Source organism: Astatotilapia calliptera, chromosome 15, assembly GCF_900246225.1.
Source record: "Astatotilapia calliptera chromosome 15, fAstCal1.2, whole genome shotgun sequence".
Taxonomy (NCBI): domain Eukaryota; kingdom Metazoa; phylum Chordata; class Actinopteri; order Cichliformes; family Cichlidae; genus Astatotilapia; species Astatotilapia calliptera.
The window spans coordinates 12,003,876-12,027,889 of record NC_039316.1 but is presented as its reverse complement, the minus strand read 5'-3'; the positions used below and the strand labels follow the sequence as shown (position 1 = coordinate 12,027,889).

The 24,014-nt window shown below is 39.3% G+C and overlaps 2 protein-coding genes across 3 annotated transcripts; one reads left to right on the top strand and one right to left on the bottom strand.

The window, feature by feature from the left end:
* Positions 1 to 4,745: 4,745 nt before the first annotated feature.
* On the top strand, positions 4,746 to 17,526 carry hpcal1 (hippocalcin-like 1). Its single transcript, XM_026142403.1, has 4 exons — positions 4,746 to 5,070; positions 10,885 to 11,352; positions 12,408 to 12,513; positions 16,769 to 17,526. The coding sequence occupies exons 2-4, from the start codon at positions 10,975 to 10,977 to the stop codon at positions 16,864 to 16,866; spliced, it is 582 nt and encodes a 193-aa protein (XP_025998188.1). The 5' UTR covers positions 4,746 to 5,070; positions 10,885 to 10,974; the 3' UTR covers positions 16,867 to 17,526.
* pdia6 (protein disulfide isomerase family A, member 6) lies at positions 17,442 to 24,014 on the bottom strand. 2 transcript variants are annotated; one of them, XM_026142401.1, is made up of 13 exons: positions 23,920 to 24,014; positions 23,426 to 23,567; positions 22,803 to 22,860; positions 22,117 to 22,243; positions 21,374 to 21,477; positions 21,106 to 21,248; positions 20,681 to 20,795; positions 20,174 to 20,314; positions 19,674 to 19,758; positions 19,301 to 19,373; positions 18,749 to 18,907; positions 18,571 to 18,667; positions 17,442 to 18,122 (listed from the first exon to the last, which is right to left on the bottom strand). In XM_026142401.1, exons 1-13 carry the CDS (start codon positions 23,936 to 23,938, stop codon positions 18,057 to 18,059), a joined length of 1,329 nt encoding a protein of 442 aa, XP_025998186.1. In that variant the 5' UTR covers positions 23,939 to 24,014; the 3' UTR covers positions 17,442 to 18,056. The 2 variants fall into 2 exon arrangements, with proteins under 2 accessions (XP_025998186.1, XP_025998185.1); XM_026142400.1 differs by having other exon boundaries at positions 21,106 to 21,251; positions 23,920 to 24,013.

Sequence of the window (24,014 nt, the reverse complement as noted above, 5' to 3'; positions counted from 1 at the left end):
GTTCCCCTTTTTGGGATTTACTTACTTGAATGATTGAGCATGCATCAAGACTTCTTGATACGATGCTCTTCTGCTTCCACGGCAGCTGTGTCTGTGGGGATGTACACTACAATATTAAAATGTGAACTAGTGGAACTGCAGAATGTTGTACAATTGTAGAAGTTTCTGTAAAAAAAAACCTTTACTGTAGAGATGAATAGCTGTGATATGTTCAACAGCAAAGGTAACAATGTTTCATAACCAGTCTGAAACTGGGGCAACAATGGGGCACAAGAACCAGCACAAAAGGTAATGCATTTTAAGTTTTTGGATTTGCCACTGAGAAATCATTAATGCGTTGTTTATATTGAATCTTTAAAAAAGAAAGAAAGAAAAAAAAATCTGTCAGGAAATCTCACGATCTCCCGTGTGTTCTTTTCTACAAATATCATGTACTTCTCTTCTGAAAGTGGTTTGCTTGTTTGAGTTCAATTGCAAAATCTGTAATATTACATATTCAAGTTAAAAACACATTTAACACTGCATTAACGGGGTATTTTAGTCAGCTCGCACACATTTATTGCACCCAGACATTTCTAGAAAGGCCTACTCAGCACTGCCATTATCAGTACAAATGAAAGTGAGGTAGTGCAAAGAACACAAGCAGCTTATCAGTGTATCACGTACTTTGTGCAGAATCGTTTTTCCACTTGCAAAATGTCCAATAAGCCTGCATATGTTTCTCTTTTTTTTTTTCAATCAAATCAGTATCTTTTAAAATGTTTTAAATGTCATTACTAAAAACATTTTCTGCATTTCATCCACATACTCTGAGACTTGCCATAAAAAGGGAAAATGGCACAGGTTCTCCACAAAAAGGGAATAATACAATCAAACTCAAAAGACGAAAAGCAGAACTTTATTTGCTGTATTTTCCTGCAAACCAAGGTGATGATATGCAATAATTAAAATGCTCAAAGTATAAACAGAATTTATGTCAGATTTTGGCTTCAGCTAAAAATAAAAGCATGTGATCACACCCATTAATTGAAGAGCTGCAGTTCCAAATGCATTTTACTGGTTGAACAACAATACTCGACCCAAAAAATTTAACCATGTCAAACTGTAAAAAAACAAAACAGACAAATAATTTTTTTTTAAGCAGTCAGGTGAGTTCTGGAAGTGCCTAAGAAAACTATTGATACAGCAAATTACCAAACATAAGGCAGTGGTGCCCTAAAGCATAGCCTTATCATCTATTTTGATCTAAATGGGATCATATTTTGCAAAACAACCAGCAACTTGCGTTGATTATAAATGATTTAACCCTTAAATTCCTTAATATCATGTTTACCGTGTCTTCTTTACAAACTGACTTGTGGCAAACAAAGGTGCACCCTCCTGGGCATTAGCTAGAATTCTGGTTCAAGGAGCTTCAACACTGGCTTCACTTTTGAGAGCCTTGAGGAGCTCCCTCCATGTTTTATGATAAGACCAGGTCTCCAAACTCCTAGATACCAATCTGATCAAGTGCCAGAATAAACCAGTTCCATGTATCCAACCTTTAAAAGTGTCTACACCCTGATGTTAAGAGTTGTCTTGTGGAATGAGCGAGTGTGTGTGTGTGTGTGTTTAAGAACCATTTCTTTAGTAAAAGTTGCAATAAAACACTTTAAAAACAGCTCCTAGTCTGAGGCTCGTAGTTTCTTTAAAAATTCCAGATATGACAGAGTTGTTTGTAAAAAAAATAAAATAAAATAAAATAAAATAAAATCAGCTGATTCTGCGAGGGGACCCCTCACTGGTTTTTCATGGAATAACCCCATATTATAAACCTTGATATCAGTGGCTCGTGTTCCTTAAATATTGACAGAGGTCTATAGAGTGGAGCAATGTCCCTCACTCTAGTTAATGTAAGGACAGACAGATCGATATTTTAGCAGTGGGCTGACGCTTGTGACAATTCATCCAGAACGTAAAATTTCCAGAGAAAGAGGAAGAACAGAGGGTCAAAAGATTCATGAAGCAATGTGTTCATTTTGGGAACAAGTGAGGACTTGAACTTCAAATAACCCAAAACTTTCATAATAGCATGAAACTCTGATGGTTCACTCACAGATTAATGATGACCCAGTAAGATGAAGTAATAGTAGTATATTTCATTTCTATTGCTCTGTCTCTATTTTATGTTTTTGCATATAAACCTGCTAATCACTCTGGAGACTAAGGCAACCTGGATAGCCTCTGAAAGATGAGCTAATATTTGCATTAGTGAAGAAACCAAACATTCCTCTGAGATTTTCGTCTATATTAACATAATACCATCACAGAGTTGCTGCACAACCATGATGCAAATCACCTTTTCCACCACATCTCAAAGTTGCCCTAATAGAAGCTCATTAGACCAGTTTTGGTGAACCCAAGTGCAAATTATCTCCTCACTTTCCTGTTCTTAGTAGACAGGAGAGACGCCTTGTGTTGGCCTCTACTGCTGTAACCAATCTGCTTCAAGATTCAGTGTGTTGTGCATTCATAGATGCTCTTCTGCATACCTTGGATGTGACGAGCAGTTGTTTGAGTCACAGTTGCCTTCCTGTCAACTTGAAGCAGTCTGGCCATTCTCCTCCCATCTCTGACATCAATAAGAAATTTTCATCAAGAGAACTGTTGATCACTGGATATTTTTCTCTTTTGGACCATTCTCTGTAAATCCTAGAGATGGTTGTGTGGAAAAATCCCAGTAGATCAACAGTTTCTGAAATAGTCATCCATCAGGCACCAGAAACCATCCAACATTCAGAGTCACTTAAATCAATTTCTTCCTATTCTGAAGCTCAGTTTGGACTTTAGCAGATCGTCTTCACCATGTCTGCATGGCTAAATTCATTAGGTTACAGCCATATGATTGTTTGATTTAACATTTGTGTTGACAAGTAATTAAAGGTGTAGCTAAAAACAGATGAAAGCAATCAGCTATAGGTAAACCTAATGAGGCATTAGTGAAGCAATGCAGACAAACACAAAGGAAATAAGACAGCTGAAGCAATGCATGAACAAGACAAATGAAACAAACAAACAAACAATAATAATAAATAAATAAACAGCAAAGAGGACTGTGCATAGAAACACTCCTACAGCAAATAAACAGCCCGGTCTCCTCCTTTAAAAGATGCCCATCAGCCTAATTTCAGCTTCAAGGCAGGAATACTTACCCAAGCTGGAGTAGCGGCAGATTCCAAAACTGTTGGTGACCTCTAGTGGATCATTACATTTCTGCAGAAAAGGAGAACGCTTCCCTCTCTGCATGACTACACCCAGCTCTTCTGTAGTCACCTTAAAAAAATATGTACTATATTTAAAACTGACAGCAAAATGCACACAACTCTGTGTCTTATCTGACACACACAGCTTATGCTATTTCCTCATCTATCTATTTGAACTGTCATTACTGAAAATATTCAGTTTTAAAACCTTGTTACACCAAGAATAAATCCCAGTGAAAAAGGTTATTCGATTATGAGACTATCAGGGTCCACTTGTTTGTTTTAACCAGACACTTGTATGCTTTCTTCTTCCTACTACTTCCTACTACACATTACTTGAGGTCTATATTTATGTAATAGCCAGGTAATATAAGCATGGTCACCCCGTAATTAAATAAAAATTATGTTTTACTTCTGAAATTGTTTGACCTGCAGAAGCCTGAAGTAATATGGTATGTTATTTAAAGAATACTGTTTTCCTTTCCATCCGCACAGTCCACCATCCACAGCTTTGTTTCAGTATTGAGTTGCACATTGGCAGCAGCAACAAAAGCAACCTCAGACTGCTATATCACTGCCTCCAATCCCCCCCTCCTGTATTGTACCCACTCTAAGGTCAAGATAAACACTCCATGTGCTTATAGAAACAGGTGTCAGGCTTCAGGAAGACACACACACAGAGGCAAACGCACTCAGTTAATTATTTATCTTCTCACTGAATTGCTGACATATACACCATCCCGCCTTCAGTGTCACTTTAACCAGGGCAAGAGAAGTTACTGCTATTGATGCCGATGGACCAGTGTGCATCTGTGCCGAGGCTGAAAGAGAAGACTTATACGGGAAAGCATTGAAAGGAGCTTATGTCTACGTCATTAATACTTAATTCTACAAAGCAATTTGTACAGCAATATTACAGGGTCTTGTATATATATACACTTGATATAATGATGCTGTTTCAATTACAAGGAATAACATGTTGTATACTGTTGTATAATGTAACTTAAAATACATTGCCCACAGTATTTACAAGTAAGCCTGGAAAACTGTCGCCTACAGGATGCCCTAGCCTATTCCAGAATAACTTTTAAATCACGTTTGTTATCGTAGAAGTGTTTATTTAGTCTATTTCTGTCCAAGTCTCCACATTTTCCCCCAGATGTGAAGCGTTTATTTTAGATATTGAGCTAATAATAGTCTCCGTTGATAATTTTCCACTGAACTCTGCTGCGACAGTTCCTTACAGTGAAGCTGCGAGTGTGGAGGGATCCATTCAGTGTATCGGGGGGAGGGATTTAAAGTATTACTTAAACACTACAAAACAGGAAATGCCATTAAAATGTTTTTTAAAATACATGTCACGGTCATTCTGGCTTTTACTCAGTGTCCCCTCGATTAAACTGCTATTGTTAGTAATTCTTCAATTGATGGAGAAGGTTCAATCCCTCTCCCGGACGAAGGAACCCCCCCAAGGAGCAATATGGAACATTCGGATAAAAACCAAGCTGGGTGCCACATCTTCCACTAAATGATAAAGCCGCTACACCGGGAGCTGGAAGCAGGACATACTGAATAGAAATAATAATAATGATAAAACTATCTTGGAAGAATAATTACACGCTTTTTCATATCTTTTCTTTTGTCTGAAAAGTGTTTGGGTGACTCGAATATTTTCTCTCGCGTTGGAGTCGGTGGGAGGAGGTGTGAAGTTAAACTACTGCAAGTTAACGGTTAAGTTCGGCTGCTGGTGACGCCTTACAGTGGGAAACGTGGGCTTCAAACATTTACTCTTTCAGCCGGAGGACCCATAGATACCTTCAGGAAAAAGGTAAGTTTATATTAATTTTTTAGAAACATTTCTCGTTACTGTGAAGTCCACTGTGCTTCAGTGGCTACTCTACCCTGGACTGCTGTGGCAATTTCCCCAAGACAGGACTACACCCAGTTAAAACACATCTCATCTGCCCTGGAAAGTATTCCAGTAGTAAAAATATTATCAAAAATGCAGCTTAGTGGCTCACAAGTCTTAATGCAGACTACATGCTGCAAAACAAAACCTGATCAAATGTAATGCACTGTTTTATTTAATTTATTAGTCCTTTATTTATCCAGGTGAAAAATATCATTGAGATTAAAAATCTAATTTCCAAGAGAGACCTGGAATCATGGCAGCAAAAGTCAAAAACACATGCACCACATAACTACATTACAAAAACATATACAATACAAACATGTAAAAAATATACAGTAACAGATCATTAAAGTGATCGACTATATGCATCTAGCTAAAGAAAAATAGCCTTAGACAAGGCACATTGAGTAATATTGAAGCACATGTATTAAATGTATGCGAAAGCACATAAACTAAATCAAACCTAACAGACAATGTTTTGTGCTTCATAAAAAGATGTGCTTGTCCAAAAAATATTTGTGATTAGGATCAGCAGATATTATAACTAAAGAGTGTGGCTGAATGTGTGGGAGGGGATTTAATTCATCTTGGTTTGATCTTTTTTTTTTAAGGTTTCATGTATAAGTGACATGAACTAAGTATCAAGTCAAGTTTTTAAATCACAGCTTGCCTAAAAATGCTACAGAAACTGGTAAAATGTTAATATTATAAGTTCAAATACTCACTGTGTGACATCTTAGAAAAAAATAAAGATCTGCCAGCTCCTTTTCTTGCTATGGGATTGCCATCTAAAACACTGTCTTGCTAAATATTAAAAGCCTACTCCTTTCATCTACTATTTCACACTATTGTTGCTGTTTTTCTAGTTAATTTCACACATTTTTTTTTTCAGATAAAAAGACCATAGCTATCACGTGAAGAGTACGCATCCAAAATTAAATACACCCACTCACCAAGTGTTAAAGTAATAAAAATACACATAATAATTTTGCTGTTGTAAGCTTGAGCGTGCAGAATATCTAGATTAGGTCCAGTGCATGGTAATGTCAAGTGATGAATATGATACTAATGTTTCAGATTTAAAGTAAGGAAATATTAAATGCGCGCTCACACACACACACACACACACACACACACACACACACACACACACACACACACACACACACACACACACTCGAGTCTCAATATATCTTCTGCCCTGCGTGTGCCCCAGATTGACTGTTACACTGCCTTTCCCTCATAAGCTGTAGCACTACTATACTGTTGCCTTGACTACTGGTGTGTCAGGGGACCTCATCCTGATCCACTGCAATGATTTTCTCTGACATGAGTTCAGAGAGACTGCCACGAAGCACCGCTGAATGCGAGAATAATGGGAGAGCTCATTTTCTCCTTAGCTTATAAATACCTCACACCAACTCCTCAACCACCTGATGGAGTCCCAGTTACCAGTGGTTCGCGTACTCGAGGCTACAGCGCTGCTCTGCTCATCCACTGCAGAGCAGGCTAAAATGGGCACGCTTTCTCTCTGTGCACTGAGCCATATCAGGTTGTTTGGATTACATTCCCTTTAAAAGAGGCACGATGCAGAGAGCATTAAAAACATTCTGTCAGTCGTGTTTATCAAGAGTTAATGAAGGGAAAAGGTTCAGTGTGAGCCCGCTTGCAATATAAAAACAGGAGGAGTGGGGATGTCTGTTGTATTTGTACTAATTGACAAATGGAAAACCTAACAATATCCACTAAGAATACTAGTGGATGTTCACAGTTTAGAGGCTTTGTCTGAAAATAAATTAAAACAAATACTCGATTGTATCCTTTTTAAGAAAAAGTAATTACTTATGTACATTTAGATATGACTTTAAGCAGAAGTTGTCTTTTGATTCCCACGCTCACTAACAACTGGTGGAAACATAAGCATGAACTATTTTCTCTGTAAACACCTAAGGACAGATATATTTAAACATATGCATGCTGCATCTCTGTATCTGACTGTCATTGTAGTTTCCTTCCTGTTCTTCGTGAAATAATGAGCATGTTGGAAAGAATGTTTTTTTTTCTTTGTTGTGACATAGCCCTACTCAGGAAATAAAGTGGGTCTAAGAATGGCAAACAGCAGTGAAACGGGTTTACAGGAACCCCCGCTGTAGCCTTGGGGAGGGGGGATGCATGCTGCACTGGAGCTTGTGTGAAACAGTCTCATTAGGCGGAGAACCCACTGGAAAAAAGTGGATCATACGGAACAAGGAAGGCTATGGGGGTTGGGGACAGGGACAGGATCTGTTGCTGTGTAATCTAAGGGAACCGCAAACACTGAATGTGAACTGGCAATCTCGAGGGGCTGTAGTGTATCAAGCAACGGTCACAAGACTGTGTTCAGCTCACCAGCTCTGCAACCCCACCAGTCAAGGCAGAGAGGACTTTATTTTCCCTGAACCACATCATTTCCTGAGTAATTCTATGTCACAACAAAGAAAAAAACTTTATTAAAACAGCCTTTGAAATCCCAGACCAAAGCTTGCATGCATAAGTAGGAATGTTTTAAATGTTATAAGCAGTACTGCAAATCTATTTAATCACTTTATTAAAGGAAATTACCAGAACTTGCAGCAGGTAAAAAAAAAAAAGAAGCTTTTTGCAGGAATACTTTTAATTCAGTTAACAGTTTTAATGAAAAGAAAAATATGTTATCTGATAAAGAATGTTTTAAAAATGCCTAATTACAGTGGAAAGGGTTTGTTTAGGTTTTTAATGAACATATTTCAGAGGTCACTGCACTCTGTAAGACTGTTTTGCAACCCGCAGCCTTATGTAAGTATGTTGCTATTACTTACTAAAATAACTAGGCTAGAGCACATGCTGTTGCATATTATGAGTATTTTCTCTTAGCCTCAGAGGATCTTGAAGCATGAGGGTAGCACTTTTTCCATCTGACAAGCTGTTGTGTTTCATGTGGCTTTGTGTTTGTTTGAGGGAATAAATAGCAACGCCCATATTTATGTCTACTCGGGCTCAGCCTGCGCACTGAACTGTCCTGGAAAAGTCCATGTGACACAGATCTGAGGAGGTGCATCCTGTTGTATGTTAAAACGGAAGGACTATAGTCAGGCCTGTAGGGCAGTGTGTGATTCATGCTGTGGTCCAGTTAAAACAGAGGCAGCAGACATGATAATATATTCTCAAAATAATAATCACCTTTTCTCTAGTTGCTCAGTGCTGCTGTGAAATGTTGAAGTGTCTGAGACACCACAAAATGCTACTTTGTGGTCATGTGTTAGTATTTTTCTTTGCAACAGGACGTAGAAGCCTTTCACTCTCTTTAATCCGTATAAGCAATAATAACACCTTGGCTTTCAGGACAGTTAGTCGATCAGCCTGGTCACTGATGGATGGATGTGTTTCCATTCAATTTTTTATCGACATCCTTCACAAAGGATGAATCTTTGTGACTTTAACGATTGCCTGATTCAGGCCGACACTGCGGCAGGGTGGTTAGCACCGTTGCCTCACAGAGAGAAGGTCCACCAGCCAGCCGGGGACTTTCTGTGTGGGATTTGCACTTTCTACCTGTGGCTGAGTGGGTTCTCACCAGATACTCTGGCTTTTGCCAAAGACAAGTTTGCAGTTCTAAATTAACTGTAGCAGTAGCAGTAGTATCCTTCAGTCAACAGATATGCACTCGTGAACTCACCGTTAGACAATTCAAAGTTTTCCAAATTCCTAATTTTGGAATGCAGTTTGCATGAGAAAAGAAAGCTGGATTGAGAAATTAAATGTATTATTGTGTTGTACTTTGATTTATTTTTATCTGTCCAGAAACCTGAGTGACATAGTTCCTTGTTTGACTTACAGACCTCTGTGTCATTCTGTGACTTTGATTCATAAACCTACAGGAAATTACACCTGTCTGGCAATTATAACAAATATGGCGTCTGTTTCAAAAGGATCTCATCCAAATTCAAGCCGCTCTCATTTGTTCTTCGCCAGATGGATCGTTCTGTTGCCAGAAAGACAGGAGCGCTGGGGTCCCAGTAATTGAAAGAGAGAGAACATGGGTACAAAGCTTCTCTCCCATAAATTCATTATATCAGCACAGAGGAGTGGAGGTGTTATTCAGAAAGATTATTATATAATTGCACTGTGGGTATTAGCAAAGCAACTCATATAGTATAGCTGGAAATAGTTTCTCTTCTATGTGTCATACTTTTTCCATTCTTTCTTCCTCCCTACCCCCGCACATCTCTCTTTCTGTCCCTCCCACTCACACTTTACCAGATGCATGTGAAAGATTAGCTCAGGTTTTGGCCAGTTTTTCCTCAGTTTTCCAGAAAACGTTATCACAAATGTGAAAGTTGCTTTCTCGTTCTATCCCACGGAGCCACAAACCAACCATGCTAAAAGAAAACTTGAGGTAATTTCATAGAATCAAACAGACAATTTGTAAGTAAGAACATTTTCCTTCTACAAAAAAACCCCCAAAACAAAACAGCTGTTTCCTCTTGTTATTTTTTGGGGGAAAAGTGTGGCACATTCTTAACACCTTCCTCACCTAAAATAAAGATGCAGACATATACATGATGACACCTACATCACACATTTTCTCTGAAAATATCAAAACCTTTTTGCTCACCGGCAAACACGTGTCAGCGTCTGCTTCATAATGAGTTTTATGCAGGAGGTTTTATTTTGGATGTGATGTGTTTATGCATCCTCATATCACCAATCATGAATATCCCTGTATACATGAATAAACAGATTTTGCAGAGTAGAACCATGGAAACAGAAGCAAACCACAGAAAGCAAACGTGAATAGAACCAGGTGGTCAAATGCTTCGCTGGCTTTGTCTTTTCTGTACGTATTTATAGCAAGCGCTCGTGTTTATGTGTTAGGTTAACAGGTACGCTGCATTTAAACACTGACAGATTTAAGGAAAATGAAAGCAGTAAATACAGGACATTAAAATAAAATCACTGCAAGAACATAGACAACAGTTAAGAACCGCAAAGTCAAGAAAAGACAAAGAGAAAAGTTTAACTTTAAAGTTTTTTTACCTTAACACTGGATGATTAATGTCTTGAAACAGGGTGTGTCTTAATGTGGTTTCAATGATCGCTCGTTCTGCAGTGGCATCTTTGCTGTTGTAGTTTAAAACCAGTGGACTTGTCTATGGACTGACTTGGATGCTCATTTACTTGCTCTCTGAATTTGCTCTTTAATCATTGTGTCAATTCCACCTTCTTAAAATCAGTTAGGAGATTAATTTTCCCATGAAGGTGAGGATTATTGTCAAAATGAATGTTTGGCCTTCTCAGTGACAACAGTCAGTATCAGCCTGACCTTTTAGAAAGTGGCTTTATTGAGAATTACAATGCCCCAGGACACTTGTCCCTCTACCATGCAGTGAAAGGTCGATAAATTATCACCATGCCTGACAATTAATACTGTATCCACGGAGACCAGACCACCCCCTTGCTCCATACACATGTGTGCACACACATAGTGTTTTGTTAACATCTGCGTTGTAATCTTATCTCTTTTTTTTTCTTGTGTATGGACCCTGTTTGAATTATCCAGACTTTTTCCCCCTCAGCTTGTTTGCCTGAAAAACATCCTCAGAACATGTTTTCTGATGAAACGCTGCTGCAAACTGAGTGGAATTATTGACCCCATGAATCATTTATGATATTCACACAGGGATATTAATGAGGGTTATTGGTCCCCTGTAGGAGCAGAGGAAGCTGGAAAGTAAAAGCACAGGGAGTGGAGGATAGGAAACACCAGCCCTGCTATCGCCCTGCCTGCAAAGGTGCTTTGTCATGGGGAAACAGAACAGCAAGCTGCGGCCTGAGGTCCTGAACGACCTGAGAGAAAACACAGAATTCACCGACCATGAGCTGCAGGAGTGGTATCGCGGCTTCCTGAAGGACTGTCCCACCGGCCACCTGACTGTGGACGAGTTCAAGAAGATCTACGCCAACTTCTTTCCCTACGGAGACGCCTCAAAGTTTGCCGAGCACGTCTTCCGCACTTTTGACACCAACGGCGATGCCACAATCGACTTCAGGGAGTTCATCATAGCACTGAGTGTGACGTCTCGTGGCGGGCTGGAGCAGAAGCTACGCTGGGCCTTTAGCATGTATGACCTGGATGGGAATGGCTATATCAGCCGGGCAGAGATGCTGGAGATAGTTCAGGTGAGGACATACTATGTGCTGTGTGATTGATACTACAGAGCAGAGGTTTTATATGTGTGTGTGTGTGAGCTTATCACATTTTAATAAACAAAATCTAGACAAATAACAACGAGAATTGGAAAATAAGTCAAGAGAGTAAATTAGTTTACAATAAACGATCACTTTTTACATTTTTAACACTTTTACTGTATATAAGACAATGAAACGATATCATTTCCTTCTGTCAAACAATTTAAAAAAAGATATAAAATACATTGTATAAGCCAAATAAAAGCATCTGGAACATGCTGTTTTTTCTTATATCAGTAATAACTAAAAATATTTATATTATTCAATCATTCTTTTTATGACTGTTAATAAATAAGTTTAGCTCTAATTTTTGCTGTTATATGCACTTTAGCCTCCTGGTAATGGCTGTTTTTAGGTTCAACAGTCATCTGCAGGCTGCCCTTTCTGTTTTCCTTATCACTGTGGTTATATTTACTCTTCCAATAAGGTGGGCTGAGCAGTCTGGATATTGGCTTAGTCCTTCGTGCTTGTGGAAACAAATAAATGTGAAAAAAATAAATAAAATAGAGACCATGCACTGGGTACTAATGAGCGCTAGGACCACACCCATTAAAATAATTATTTAAATTTAAGAAATACTGTTTGTACACTAAATAAAGGTATCGCATACAGGGAGTAATAAATACAAATGAAAAAAGAATGATGTGGAAAAATAACAGAAGCCATGCTGTTGCAGCTGGCAGAAAGCATTCTGTTTTCCAGAATGACATATTTCTCTCCTTTACTTAATCAAATTTTAATATTATACAAGCAGATAAGTGAGTTCAGAAAGACCTACTGCGGGTGAAACGGCAGGATCTTTTGTTGTCAGACCAACATCATTATCTGCTAGCTAACAGAAAACAGGTCAGAGCTTTCAGACAATATAAGCAAAATGATGTCAGTGGCAACGGTTATTTTTCATCAGTGCGCCCTAAAAGCTTCACGCACGTAGCCAGCAAAATCAATACACACATCACAGGAGTCATTATTGTCTTTTTTTATAGGCAATTTACAAGATGGTGTCATCAGTGATGAAGATGCCCGAGGATGAATCAACACCAGAGAAAAGGACAGATAAGATCTTTCGACAGATGGATATTGACAATGATGGTAAGGCTGGTGTCTTATTTCCATGTGCTGCATACATCATTCTGAACCAAATTGTTCTTTTCACAGTAAATAAATAAATCGACTTTTTATTAATGCTTAATCAGTATGCTAGTCATGCATCTGGTCCAACTAAAACTGGTCCTGTTATAGATGGACAGTTTGACATTGGGAAGAATAAAGTCAACACTTTAAATTGCTTGTTAGTAAAATTCACAGCCACTGAGTTTGGCCCGCTTTTGCTTTCAGAGCTACCCCTAATTCTTTGTTGTGCAGATTCAACAAGGTGCCGAAACATTCCTCAGAGAGGAATATTGCTCCATATCGACGTGACAGCATCACACAGATGCTGCAGATGTATTGGCTGCACATCCATGATCCGAGTCTCCTGTTCCACCGCATCTCTGGAGGCTATTTGAGTACAGTGAACTCATTGTCATGCTCATGAAACCAGTTTAAGATGATTTGAGCTTTGAGGAATGGTGCACACTGTGCTCATTAAGGGACAGACATAGTCAGCAATAATACTCTGGTAGGCTGTGGCATTTAAATGTTGGTATTACGAGACCCAAAAGGAAATAACCCCCACACCATTACACCACCAGCAGCCTGAACTGTTGATACAAGGCAGGATGGATCAATGCTTTAATGTTGTGCATGCCAAATGCTGACGGTAAAAACCTGAATTTCGAAATCAAAATCAACTAATCAGACCAGGCAACATTTTTCTTTAGTCTAATATTGATGAGGCTGTGTGCAAATTGAAGCCTCGCTTTGCTGTTTTTAGCTGACAGCAGCGATCCTCTGCTGCTCTAGTGCATCTGCATCTAATTCGACATGTTGTGCATTCAGATACTCTTCTGCATACCTGGATTTATTATAACTATTATTATAAACCAAGTTACTGTTGCCTTCATATCAGTGTAAAGCACTCTGGCCAGTCTCCTCTGAACTCTAAAATCAACAAGGCATTTTGGCCCAGAGAACTGCCGCTCACTGGATATTTTCTCTTTTTTGGACCATTCTCTGCAAACCCTAGAGATGGTTCTGTGGGAAAATCCCAGTAGATCAGCAGTTTCTGAAATACTCAGACCAGCCTGTCTGGCACCAACATGCCACGCCACATTCAAAGTCAGTTAAATCACCTTTCTTTCCCCTTCTGATTCTCATCTTCTACTTCAGCAGATCATCTTGAATTGCTGCCATGTGACTCGCTGATTAGATATTTGCATTAACAAGCAGCTGAAGAGTTGTAGCTAACAAAGTGGCCAGTGATTGTATATTTGGTGCGTAAACCACCTGATAAATACTGTTTGGATAGTTATTGTAAAGTTGTGACAAGTGTTGTTGAAACTTTATTAATGGCGAAGAGATGCTGTGAAGAGTATCGATAAACATTACACTGATAGCTACTATAAAACTAAATCTGATGTTTATATTAACTTTTCAAGAGTGCATGCGTAAGCAGGTTAGGTGGCTTTAGTGAAACCACGATTGTGGACTTCTGGTTTTAGTTTTAGTCATTAGTTCTGTTTTAACTCGTGCTTTACTTTTGTTTTCACTATCGGCTTGGTTGGATATGGCCACAAAGAAAAAGAAAAACATATAGTACTGTGCAAAAGTCTTGAGCCACCCCTCATTTCTTTATGTTTTGTCTCCAAGGAGTCAGACTTTTTGTTTTGTAATTATTAGTAGTCTTAAGCACTTTAAAGTTTTCTAGACTTTTTATTTGGACAGTAACTGCTTTTTCACTCGTTTTCAGTCCTGTCCTTGAACCCGACACCTTTTCGGGGGTTTTGTTATCTTGTTAAGCCACTAAGCACTGACATATGAATCAAGTATTAAAAAGGGCACCCACCTAAGACGATGGACTAGTCTTGTGTTTACACATAAAATACAACTTAGCCAAGGGTCTATTTTGAACTGGATTTTTAGGCACTTAACAGCCTGGTGCAAAAACATACAATATCATTTGATTTCTTAGAATCCAGTTAAAATGACAAACATAACAAAGTTTGACAGGCATGCAGTAGTATTTTTGAACAAATAACATTTACTCCTAAAGAGCTCCTAAAGAGAAATCCAGGCATATCTCTACATGGTGTGCAGTGTGTACTTAAAAAAATGTGAGGAAATAGGACAAATCATCTAAGCCAGCATGCGTATTCATTACATTGAAAGTCTACTCTTACCTCCACACTACTAACCTAGCGTAGTATTGGCCTCCTCTCTTCTTTTGTCTTTGGCCAACAGTAACATAGTTTCCACCGTCACCCTTTTGGCTAACAGCATCTGTAGTAGTTAACCTGAGCACCAACCAATCTGATATGAAAATCTCATTCTTGATGAGAATGAGATTTCCATACAATATGTCAATTTTTCGATATTTCCACAAGCATGTTTGATTTGAAAAACTTTACACCTCCCCATCCTAACACAACCCTCCCCCATTTATCTGGGCTTGGGACCGGCATTCCCCAGACCTCAACATTATTGAAGCAGTATCGGATTATCTTGATAGAAAATGGAACAAAATGGAGTGAGCATCCAAAGAAGAGTTTTGAATGACCTTTTGGAGGATGCAGAACTTTTCCTGAAGTCTACTTAAAGAAATGAAAAGAAAGCTTCCCTAGGAGAGTTCAAAGAGTGTTGAAGCACAAAGGCGACCATACCAAATATGTTTCAATAAATCCCTGTACCATTTTCCTATTTTAGGAATAAATAAAAAGAAATGTGGTTTGAATAGAGTTCAGTGTGGGTGGTCAAACCAAATACTGACTTTCTGACTCTTCAAACTTTTTTTAGGGTATAATATAAAGGGTTTTTGCTCTTTATATTGATATTAATATTTATATATATTGCACGCACCATATGTATATATTTACCTTTATGTTTGCATGCTTCAGTATTAGTGTAGTATTTTCCTAGCAAAATATAAAGAAATTAGGCCGCATGTGACGCAAGACTTCTGTACAGTTGTCTGTTGTGAAAGATTACTTATGTAACAGCTGTTTACATGAAAACCATGACTTGCAGAACACTTTTGGCACTTTGATTCATGTCATATCACACGAAGTAGCTATGATTGGCTCCCAGCCTGGTGATCCACAGGCTTACCATAAATGGATTGACACTTAGAGTGACTTGAATGATACATCAAAAAATGCACTTTCCTTACTGAATCTGACACGTCACAGCTCAAGATATCTGGAGCTATGGTGCTGGGCAGGAGTGTTTTGTTTTGACATTGTGACGGTCAAGCTGTGTCTCAGACAGACGTTTTAAGACATCATGTGATGCCATATGCCACGCCTGAAACCACAGCTGCAGAGGAGGGTAGAGGGTAAATTGTAGGCTGCATCCGCGATGCTCAAGGATGTTTTTTCCACATACCCATGAAAGCTGGAAACTGTATTGAACTACTTTACTCAGTTTTCCAAGGACCAAAACAACGTAATAAAATTCTGCTGAAAGCATAACACATCTGGAGCTCTAAAAAGAACGGATGTTCCCGGCATCACACAATCTCTCAAACACAGGCCACTTGTAAAGTCCAAATTTTACTTTTTTTTTGGGTGGTGTCAGTGCCACCTGAAGGTAACCTAACACATTTAAAATGAATCTTTAAGCCCTATTAAGCTAACCGGCTAATCAGAAATCAAGACCACTAAGGAGCTTGGGGAAACCTTACCTGATCTTTGCTTAGGTTGGGGCACCCACTGCCTTCCTGTTAGTCAGAATACTGGCAGTAGTAGCACTGGTGTGATTGGTCAAACCAGACCCAGTAAGTTACAGAGCGAGTGAACCTCTTATCTAATGCTATTATGTAAGAAAAAGTAGGTGTTAGACTCAAAAAAGTGTAATTTTCTGCTGTTTCATCTTAGAATAATAAAAAATCTTTTAAACAAAATTAAAGTACACCTGATATGTTTTTACCTAATTTCTGTCATATGTATACTATGAGAGTGATGAATGTTCGGGTAAAACATGGTTAAGGTTTCACATCTCTCATGCAGAACTGCACTCGCATAGAGTTATATACATACAGCAGCGTCACCTGCTGGACAAGAAACATGATGGCTATGAATACCATGATTCTGGCTCAGGTCCTTTAGGTTATTTTAAACTACTTAATGCAGTGTTATTTGTCACCATCTCAAAAGAAACATCAGTAGCTGATTTTTGTGGGTATTTGCTGCATGTAAAACATTTTCATGTTTTACTGCTCATAACTGACATTTTCTTTTCCCCCCCACAGGCAGATTGTCTTTGGAGGAGTTCATTAAAGGTGCCAAGAGCGACCCGTCCATTGTCAGACTGCTGCAGTCGGATCAGGGAGCCTCTCGTCAGTTCTGAGGACACAGTGAAAGTGATCACACCCTGCAGCTCATGCACACCTACATCCCTCCAGCTTTGTGCCGCTTGTTCTGACAGAGGATCAATCTTCATCACAGCCCCTCCTCCTTTCAATTTAACACTCCATGTCTTAATGTTTACATTAATGTACACTTCTCTGGTCAATGTGGCTTTTTTCCCTCTGTGGACAATGAAGTGGATTTTCAGTCAGGGCATTTTTTTTGTGCATTTCAAAACGTCTCGTTTTGAATACCCGTTTGCTGTAAGTGCCATATCTTTTATTTATGCTTACAGGATTATATGCTTTCAAGTATTATGACTTTCATGTTATACTCTCATGTTATACTAAGAGGAAACTAATTAAATCACTTAATTCTATTCAATTTAATTGTTAAAATGTGGCTTATTGTTGTTCTTTATTAATTTCCTTTGGGATTAATAAAGTATTCTGATTCAAGATAACAGTAGCTTGAACTGGCACAAGCTGCTGTATTTAACAAGCTCTCTCTATGCCTTTGGTATTGCATGTGCTCAGTGAAATGAGTTTACAGTTCATGTTAATAATGAGGCAGTGATTATTTTTAATTTCTTTTTATTTTTGTAACAAAAATGTCCTTTTGTTTTCACACAATTGAAATAAAGTTGTGTAAGAAAAATCTACACAAGAAGTCCCCCCTTGGTATCCCCATTTGTCCTGGACACACATGATGCAAACTCACCAACATCCTCAGTCACTGGTTTAAAAAGAGACAAATTTAGTCACATCAGGTGGGACGTTTAAGTGTTAATTTGACAAGTCCACATCTCAAAGTAGGTGCTTGACGAGGGCAGGAAAGGCAATGTTTTAAAAAGTGAAACAATGACAAAAATGTGACATTCGGAAGCTCCACCCTCCTCTCCTCAGTGGGCGGCAGCTGTTTTAAATATGCGGCATCTAGCGTTCAGCAGGTATGTGAGAAAGAGTTCACTCAGAGGACACGACACACTCTCCCCTCCTTCCTGTCCTCCTTGTGACTAACAAGATGATGTGAGAAACCGCAGGTGTCTCTCATGTGTCTTTTCAGGAGTATTTCAGTAACTGGGCGACCGGGCCTCCCATTCGTCCACAGGAGAGGGGAGGTGGAGCGCACAGGACCAGACCAGACCAGACCAAACGCAGATAGTCTGGATCAGTCCTGCCCCATTTGGACTCATAACTCGTCCTTGAAGTCATCGAGTTCTACATCACTGAGGTCGTAGTCCTCCTCCACGGGAAGCTTGAGGATGACAGAGCGTAAAATAAAGACGAGCTGTCAGCAAAGACTGAGATGGACTGAACCTCTTCAAAGATTATTTAAAGAGACAAGAAGGTTATCTGGATTTAAGAGCACTGCAATATTGCATAATAATGCAGATGGAGTACAAAGTTTCAGTGCAGAGGCGGTACAAAGCTGGTAGGCATTTATTCTGTTACACTAAGCAGACGTACAGATTCAGTTTAACTACAAATTGCTTGCCCTGGACTAATAGTTTGTCCCACTGGGACAGCCCATAAACCTTGGGTTCAGGGGATAATCCAATCCTGTCATTCTGGCCCTTGTCTGTGTTCAGCTTCAGTACCCGTTTTCTGATTCACCTACCAGTTAAGGTTGTTTGACTACCCTATGCTAGTCTACATGCAGTGCTACACATTCCAACCATTATGTCAATGTGATTCCCACTCACCTGTCCATCTTTGCCGTCCCATGGTTCAACAGTGTGAAGCTTGGGCATGACGCCACCTCCCAATGTGGCAGTTGAGCCACGGCCCACAGAAAGCTCCCTGAAAAGATCAGCACATGTGAGTGACGCTGCTCAGCCTACTCCAAGTTGTGTAATGTATTTGTTAATTACACCTCCTTACCTGAGGAACTCATGAATACCAGTCTCACTGAAGGAACCCCTGAGCAGAGCAAATTTCATCTTGCGTGTGTTGATGGCAGCCATGGCAGGGTAGCCGAAACCACCAATACCAAGAGAGGATTCCAGCTCCATCTGAGCCCCTGCCTCGGTCCACAGCCAGCTGAGAAGAAAGAGTCTGCCGTTAATCACCGTCATCATTTCCCTTACTATATCGGTGATTGTAGCGTATGTACCTAATCTCCTCTTTCTTTAAAGGGTGTGGCAATCTGAACAAAACTTTGCATGAACATCGTCACACATATTGCAATTATTAACTTCTATATGTTTTTAAAGAAAGAGTCATTATACATCCCAATTCTTATGATTTGTATATTCATCATCCCACTGCGAACTCGATGTTACGCTCTTCCTTACATAACCCGTACGAAACTCAATGTTCACCAGAATTTGTCCTTTTGTTCAAGTCACCACTAAACAAGGAATGAATATGAAACTCTTCCTACTCGAATTTAGTGATTTGTACACTACTGTATGTCTGGCCTTGGGTGCTTACCCCCACATCTTCTTCTTGTACTTCTCAGCCATTTTCATCATCACATCCAGGTAGCTGTTCCTACCTGCCGCGCCTGTTAAGACATAATGACCAGTGATGATCAGCTATTCAGGAATGAACTGTTACTGCTTCTGGTAACTCTCCTGCAACCTGTTGTGAGGTATAGCCTTACAGCTCAAGGCGGAACCTTTTTTCATGCATTAAAAATATGTTTTTAATAAATATTGGGAGCCCACTAAAGCCATGCTCGAGTCATGATTATTGACATAAAATAAGTAGATAAAAGTTAAAATGATTTATTTTCATTAAGGGCAAAAATGTCAAAGAATCTAAGAAGAGAAAGACAGATCTGAGTTCATGTGTGTGATCCCACCTGTGTCTAGGATGTGCGGCAGGACAGCAATTATACACAGCTGACTGTCCTCACAGGTCTTCTTTAAGACGTCTTCACTGAGAATCTGAGAGACAAAGAATTTAAAGTAAACACAAATTTAATATTCTGACATGAATTTGCATTACTTTTTATTGCAAAGTGCTTTCATCACCATACCGTGTATACACCCTATATATCAGTAGTATTAGTAGTTTAATGAATAGTAATTTATATTTACTCTATAACAGGCTGAATGTTTGTTCTTCGCTTCTATGTGCCTACTCTTCAATTTTCGTATTTCATATCATGACAATAAAAGGTTTTTATTCTAACTTTCTAGTTAGAATTAATATACATTTTTTACAAACTATACATTAAAGTACACATTAAATCAGGCAATTTTCTTGTAGACTATGACAACATTATCTTCAATTTGCATTTTAAACTGTAATTAAAAACAATTATATATGACTTTATCATACAAATATGAGAATACTGACCTCCAGCAGTTCTGGAGGAGGAGCATTGTCAGAAAACAGATCCAAAGCCTTCTCAATAATGTCACCGCGGGTGCGACCTCCTTGGTAGTCTTCTGGCTCCTCACCTTTGCGGAAAATCTTGATGGTGGGAAACCCACGGATCTACAGAGGAATGATTATCAAACAAGAAATCAAGGTCTGCAGTTTTGACTATGAAGCTGGGTTTTACTCAGGCAAAAACATTCTGATTTAATTAGTGTGACACGACTAAATCCACACTACAAATGCATTTTTAGAGCTTTGAAACTTATTATTCAGTATCAAACGCCAGTAAAAACATGTAAGTGTAACACAGACCATTACAAATGACTCGAGAGTAAGGAAGTATCCAAGGCAAAGTGGCCACTGGATTATTGTGCACAATAATCAAGTTGTGCATTTAAAATTAGCCAAGAAAACATGCAAATGTTTTTTTTCCACATCTAAAGAGTGCACCTTTTCAAGACTTGAAAGTCAGCTGTTACTCACCCCATAGCGACTGGACACGCCCTGGTGTACAGTAGCATCCACAGCTCCGAGGCGAACTTTGCCCTTGGTCTGCTCCTTGACAGCTGTGGCTGCAGCTGCCCATTCAGGCTCCAGGCTGTTGACAAAGGAGGAGAGGTGCTTAGAAAAACTTTATCATTTAGCTTCTGAGATACTGACATTTAAATCAAGCAAGAAACTTTATTTTCTTCAGAAATATCAAATGGTATTAAAGGTATTGGAATAAAATCCCTAAGACCTCACTGAACAGTTTTGAGTGGGATTAAATTCTAGTGGAGGATTTTCAGTGAGACTTATCCAGGCCTACTGGGCTATTATTTCACTTTTTCAACTGCACTAGATTGTTACAGTGAGAGGATTTCAGTTTCCTACTGCTTGGAATTAACCGTTTCGAGTACCAAACTCACTTCTTGCAGTGTCCACACCAGGGGGCGAAAAACTCCACCAGCCACACATCATCACTGTCCAGCACCAACTTGTCAAAGTTGTCATCAGTGAGCTCGACCACATCTTTCTTGTTCCCACCACTGCTGCCGCCACCACCACCGCTCTGCTACAAGCCAGTTATCAGTTACATAAATCAGCTCATGTGTGTTTTCTTAAAGCTTTGTGATTTCATGCAAATGCAAATGCAAATGCAAATGCAAAAAAAAAAAAAAAAAAAAGGTTCATTACCTGTTTGTAGTCAGAGCCACCAGATCTGCCGCTCAGCCTCTCTTTCACCAGGTTACGCAGAGCGTTCATGGCTCCATCCACGATGGCCTGGCTGCTGCGTCCACCTGCGTGGTTGTCAGAAATGCAGATTTCAGTTAACGCAGCCTCAAACACAATCACAGGAAGAAAGGCCTTGAAAGCTATGAAAATAATACCTTATTAAATACAGTGTTTTGTACAGGTCTCTTATAAGCCCTGAAAGCAATAAAATACTCTGTGAAGTCACAACTATGCTTGATAAGACTCAAGATGACCCTGTTCACAGACGTAGCAAGGATCAGCAAACAAAGTCATAATGATATGATGGACTGAGCCGAGCCTGCTGGAGAGATAAAACATTTCTGCCATAGACTTCGGGAAGGTGACCTTGTGTAGATATAAGTACACGTAGCAGGAAAGTGAAATTCAAATTGGATGCTATTACACAGGATGACTTTTCTTGCTATTGCTCATCTCTATTCTCATCTAATAGATGCTTCTGCTTAAATTGTTGGGGGGGGGGGGGGGGGGGGGGGGTCGCCTGAACTTTCTTTATCAAGATAAGATGTTAGATTATTAAGAAACAAACCAGCATCCCCTTTTCTATTAATTATTATGTTCAGCTTATCAGTTTACTCAACTTATTCAGTAGGACTTGGAAGATTTTACTATGAAAAATACTTTCAATTTACACATAGGAAAGTTGTAGCAGCAGAGTTCTGTACCTTGGTACTCCTCTGGTTTGTTCTTATTAGCGCCAAAGATCTTGATGGTGGGGAACCCTCTGACACCATACTGGCCACCCAGTGACTTGTGCTGGTCAGCATCCACAGCACCAACTTTGACAATACCCTGAGGAAAAGTCACAACACACAATTTGGATTATGCAGCTTCTGAGTTTATATTCAGGTCAACTTATTTTTATTTGGCTTAAAACAAAACTTTAGTTTGCATGCCAATGAGCAATTGCCGTTAAACTGGGATTTCATTACAGGAGTTGCCCATATCAACAATACTGTGTGGAAAAAGGAGAAGACATTTCACGAAATAAACAAGTCATTTTTAATCTGGATCCTGTCATCCCAGGTTGGATAACGTCTCATTTCTTCCTAGTTTTCAACAACAGAAAAGTTAGGTAGATAGCACCTCTTTCTTACAGGAAAATATCCCTTATTAAGTAACCCTTTTTTATTGTTAAATATCAAATAAAAGGCACACACACATAACCATCCACTGAATGCGCTGTCACTGAAATTACTGTGAAATTTAAAGTCAAAGCCCACCGCTGAATATTTCTCCACAACAGATGTAGGCGTTTTTAATGCAGAGGAGGCATTCAGCTGAGAAAACAGGCTGTCAATCAGAAAGTCTACAGGGCATCAGATAGATGATCACGGCAATTTGTATTTACCTTGAGGGCAGTAGCTGCCTTCTTCCAATCAGGAGCTAGATTTCGACAGTGGCCACACCTGGCAGAAAGCAACAGAGAAAGTGAAATCTAAATCCATGTTTTTATACACAAACTCATTTTAATGTTAAAAAAAACAACATCATTTTGCCAGTGTGAGATTTATTCTACAGTCCTTCAGTAATGACCTGCTAAATACAACGCACAAACAGCTATGTGGCACCCTTATTAGTCACTGAACCAAATGCTCTGGTATTAATAGGGAGTGAATATTTAACACTTGATTTGCATAGATTTTGTGCAGTCACATCTCCGCCGACTGCCTCTTGTTGCAGAATTGAGTTTTGCTATACCAACCCTGTGTGCACGCAAGCATGTAGACTGTGTGCATCTACGCACTTTGTGTCTCTGTTGAGCACTTTTGCACGAGATGGTGCTCAACCTAAGGAGGAGCTACCAGCTTACCAGACAAGTCTATTCCTATCACAAGTACAGATGTAAAACAGATGACTGGATAATAAAATACAAAGATGAGAAACTGGTATTTAAACTAGTCACTGGCTGTTCTTAGAACACTTGTTACCACTACAAGACAAGAAGAGTCCATCACAGTTATACAAACTCACCAGGGAGCATAAAACTCGACCAGCCACAGACTGTCACTCTGGATCACCTCTCTGTTAAAGTTGGATTGGGTGAGCTCGATCACATCATCACTAGCCGAGTACAAAGCTTGGACAGCCAGAACCAGAGAGCAGCCCAGTACTCCTGAAACAAAACATGAGGACAAGAGGAAAAGGATGACGCCTAGCAATGCATGCTCATTCACCGAAACAGCCACTTGGTTTAAGAAAACAGCGAAAAAATGTTTTACATCTACTTGTGTGCAGTTTATAATCTACATTTATTTAACAAATAAAGGAAATGACTTTGATTATTTAATTCAGTAGACGATAACGAAGGCCTGGCTCTGTTCTCTGAATCTTAACTTAGCTATTTAAGCTAACAAGACGAGCAAAAAAACAAACAAACTAAAACGCCGCCAAATTCACATTTAGTTAACAAACCCACAAACCTTAACTTTAGTATAAGCAGAAAAGCTTCTACTGTTGTCACTCACCGAGTAAAAGTGGCTTCATGATTTCAGCCTCTCTATGCTCGTCTCCTCACTTAGAACAACACAGTCCGCTGCCGCTGCGTCGCTCACAAAAGTAC

Bases quoted from the DNA above. Each gene is read 5' to 3' on its own strand.
- pdia6 (XM_026142400.1), bottom strand. The intron at 22,861-23,425 runs GTGAGTTTGTAT...GCTTTCTGCCAG, and splicing joins GTCGAGTTTTATGCTCCCTG to GTGTGGCCACTGTCGAAATC. The intron at 20,796-21,105 runs GTGAGTTTGGTA...CTTTGTCAACAG, and splicing joins TGGTGTGGACACTGCAAGAA to CCTGGAGCCTGAATGGGCAG.
- hpcal1 (XM_026142403.1), top strand. From the start codon at position 10,975: ATGGGGAAACAGAACAGCAAGCTGCGGCCTGAGGTCCTGAACGACCTG. The intron at 11,353-12,407 runs GTGAGGACATAC...CTTTTTTTATAG, and splicing joins AGATGCTGGAGATAGTTCAG to GCAATTTACAAGATGGTGTC. The intron at 12,514-16,768 runs GTAAGGCTGGTG...TCCCCCCCACAG, and splicing joins GATGGATATTGACAATGATG to GCAGATTGTCTTTGGAGGAG.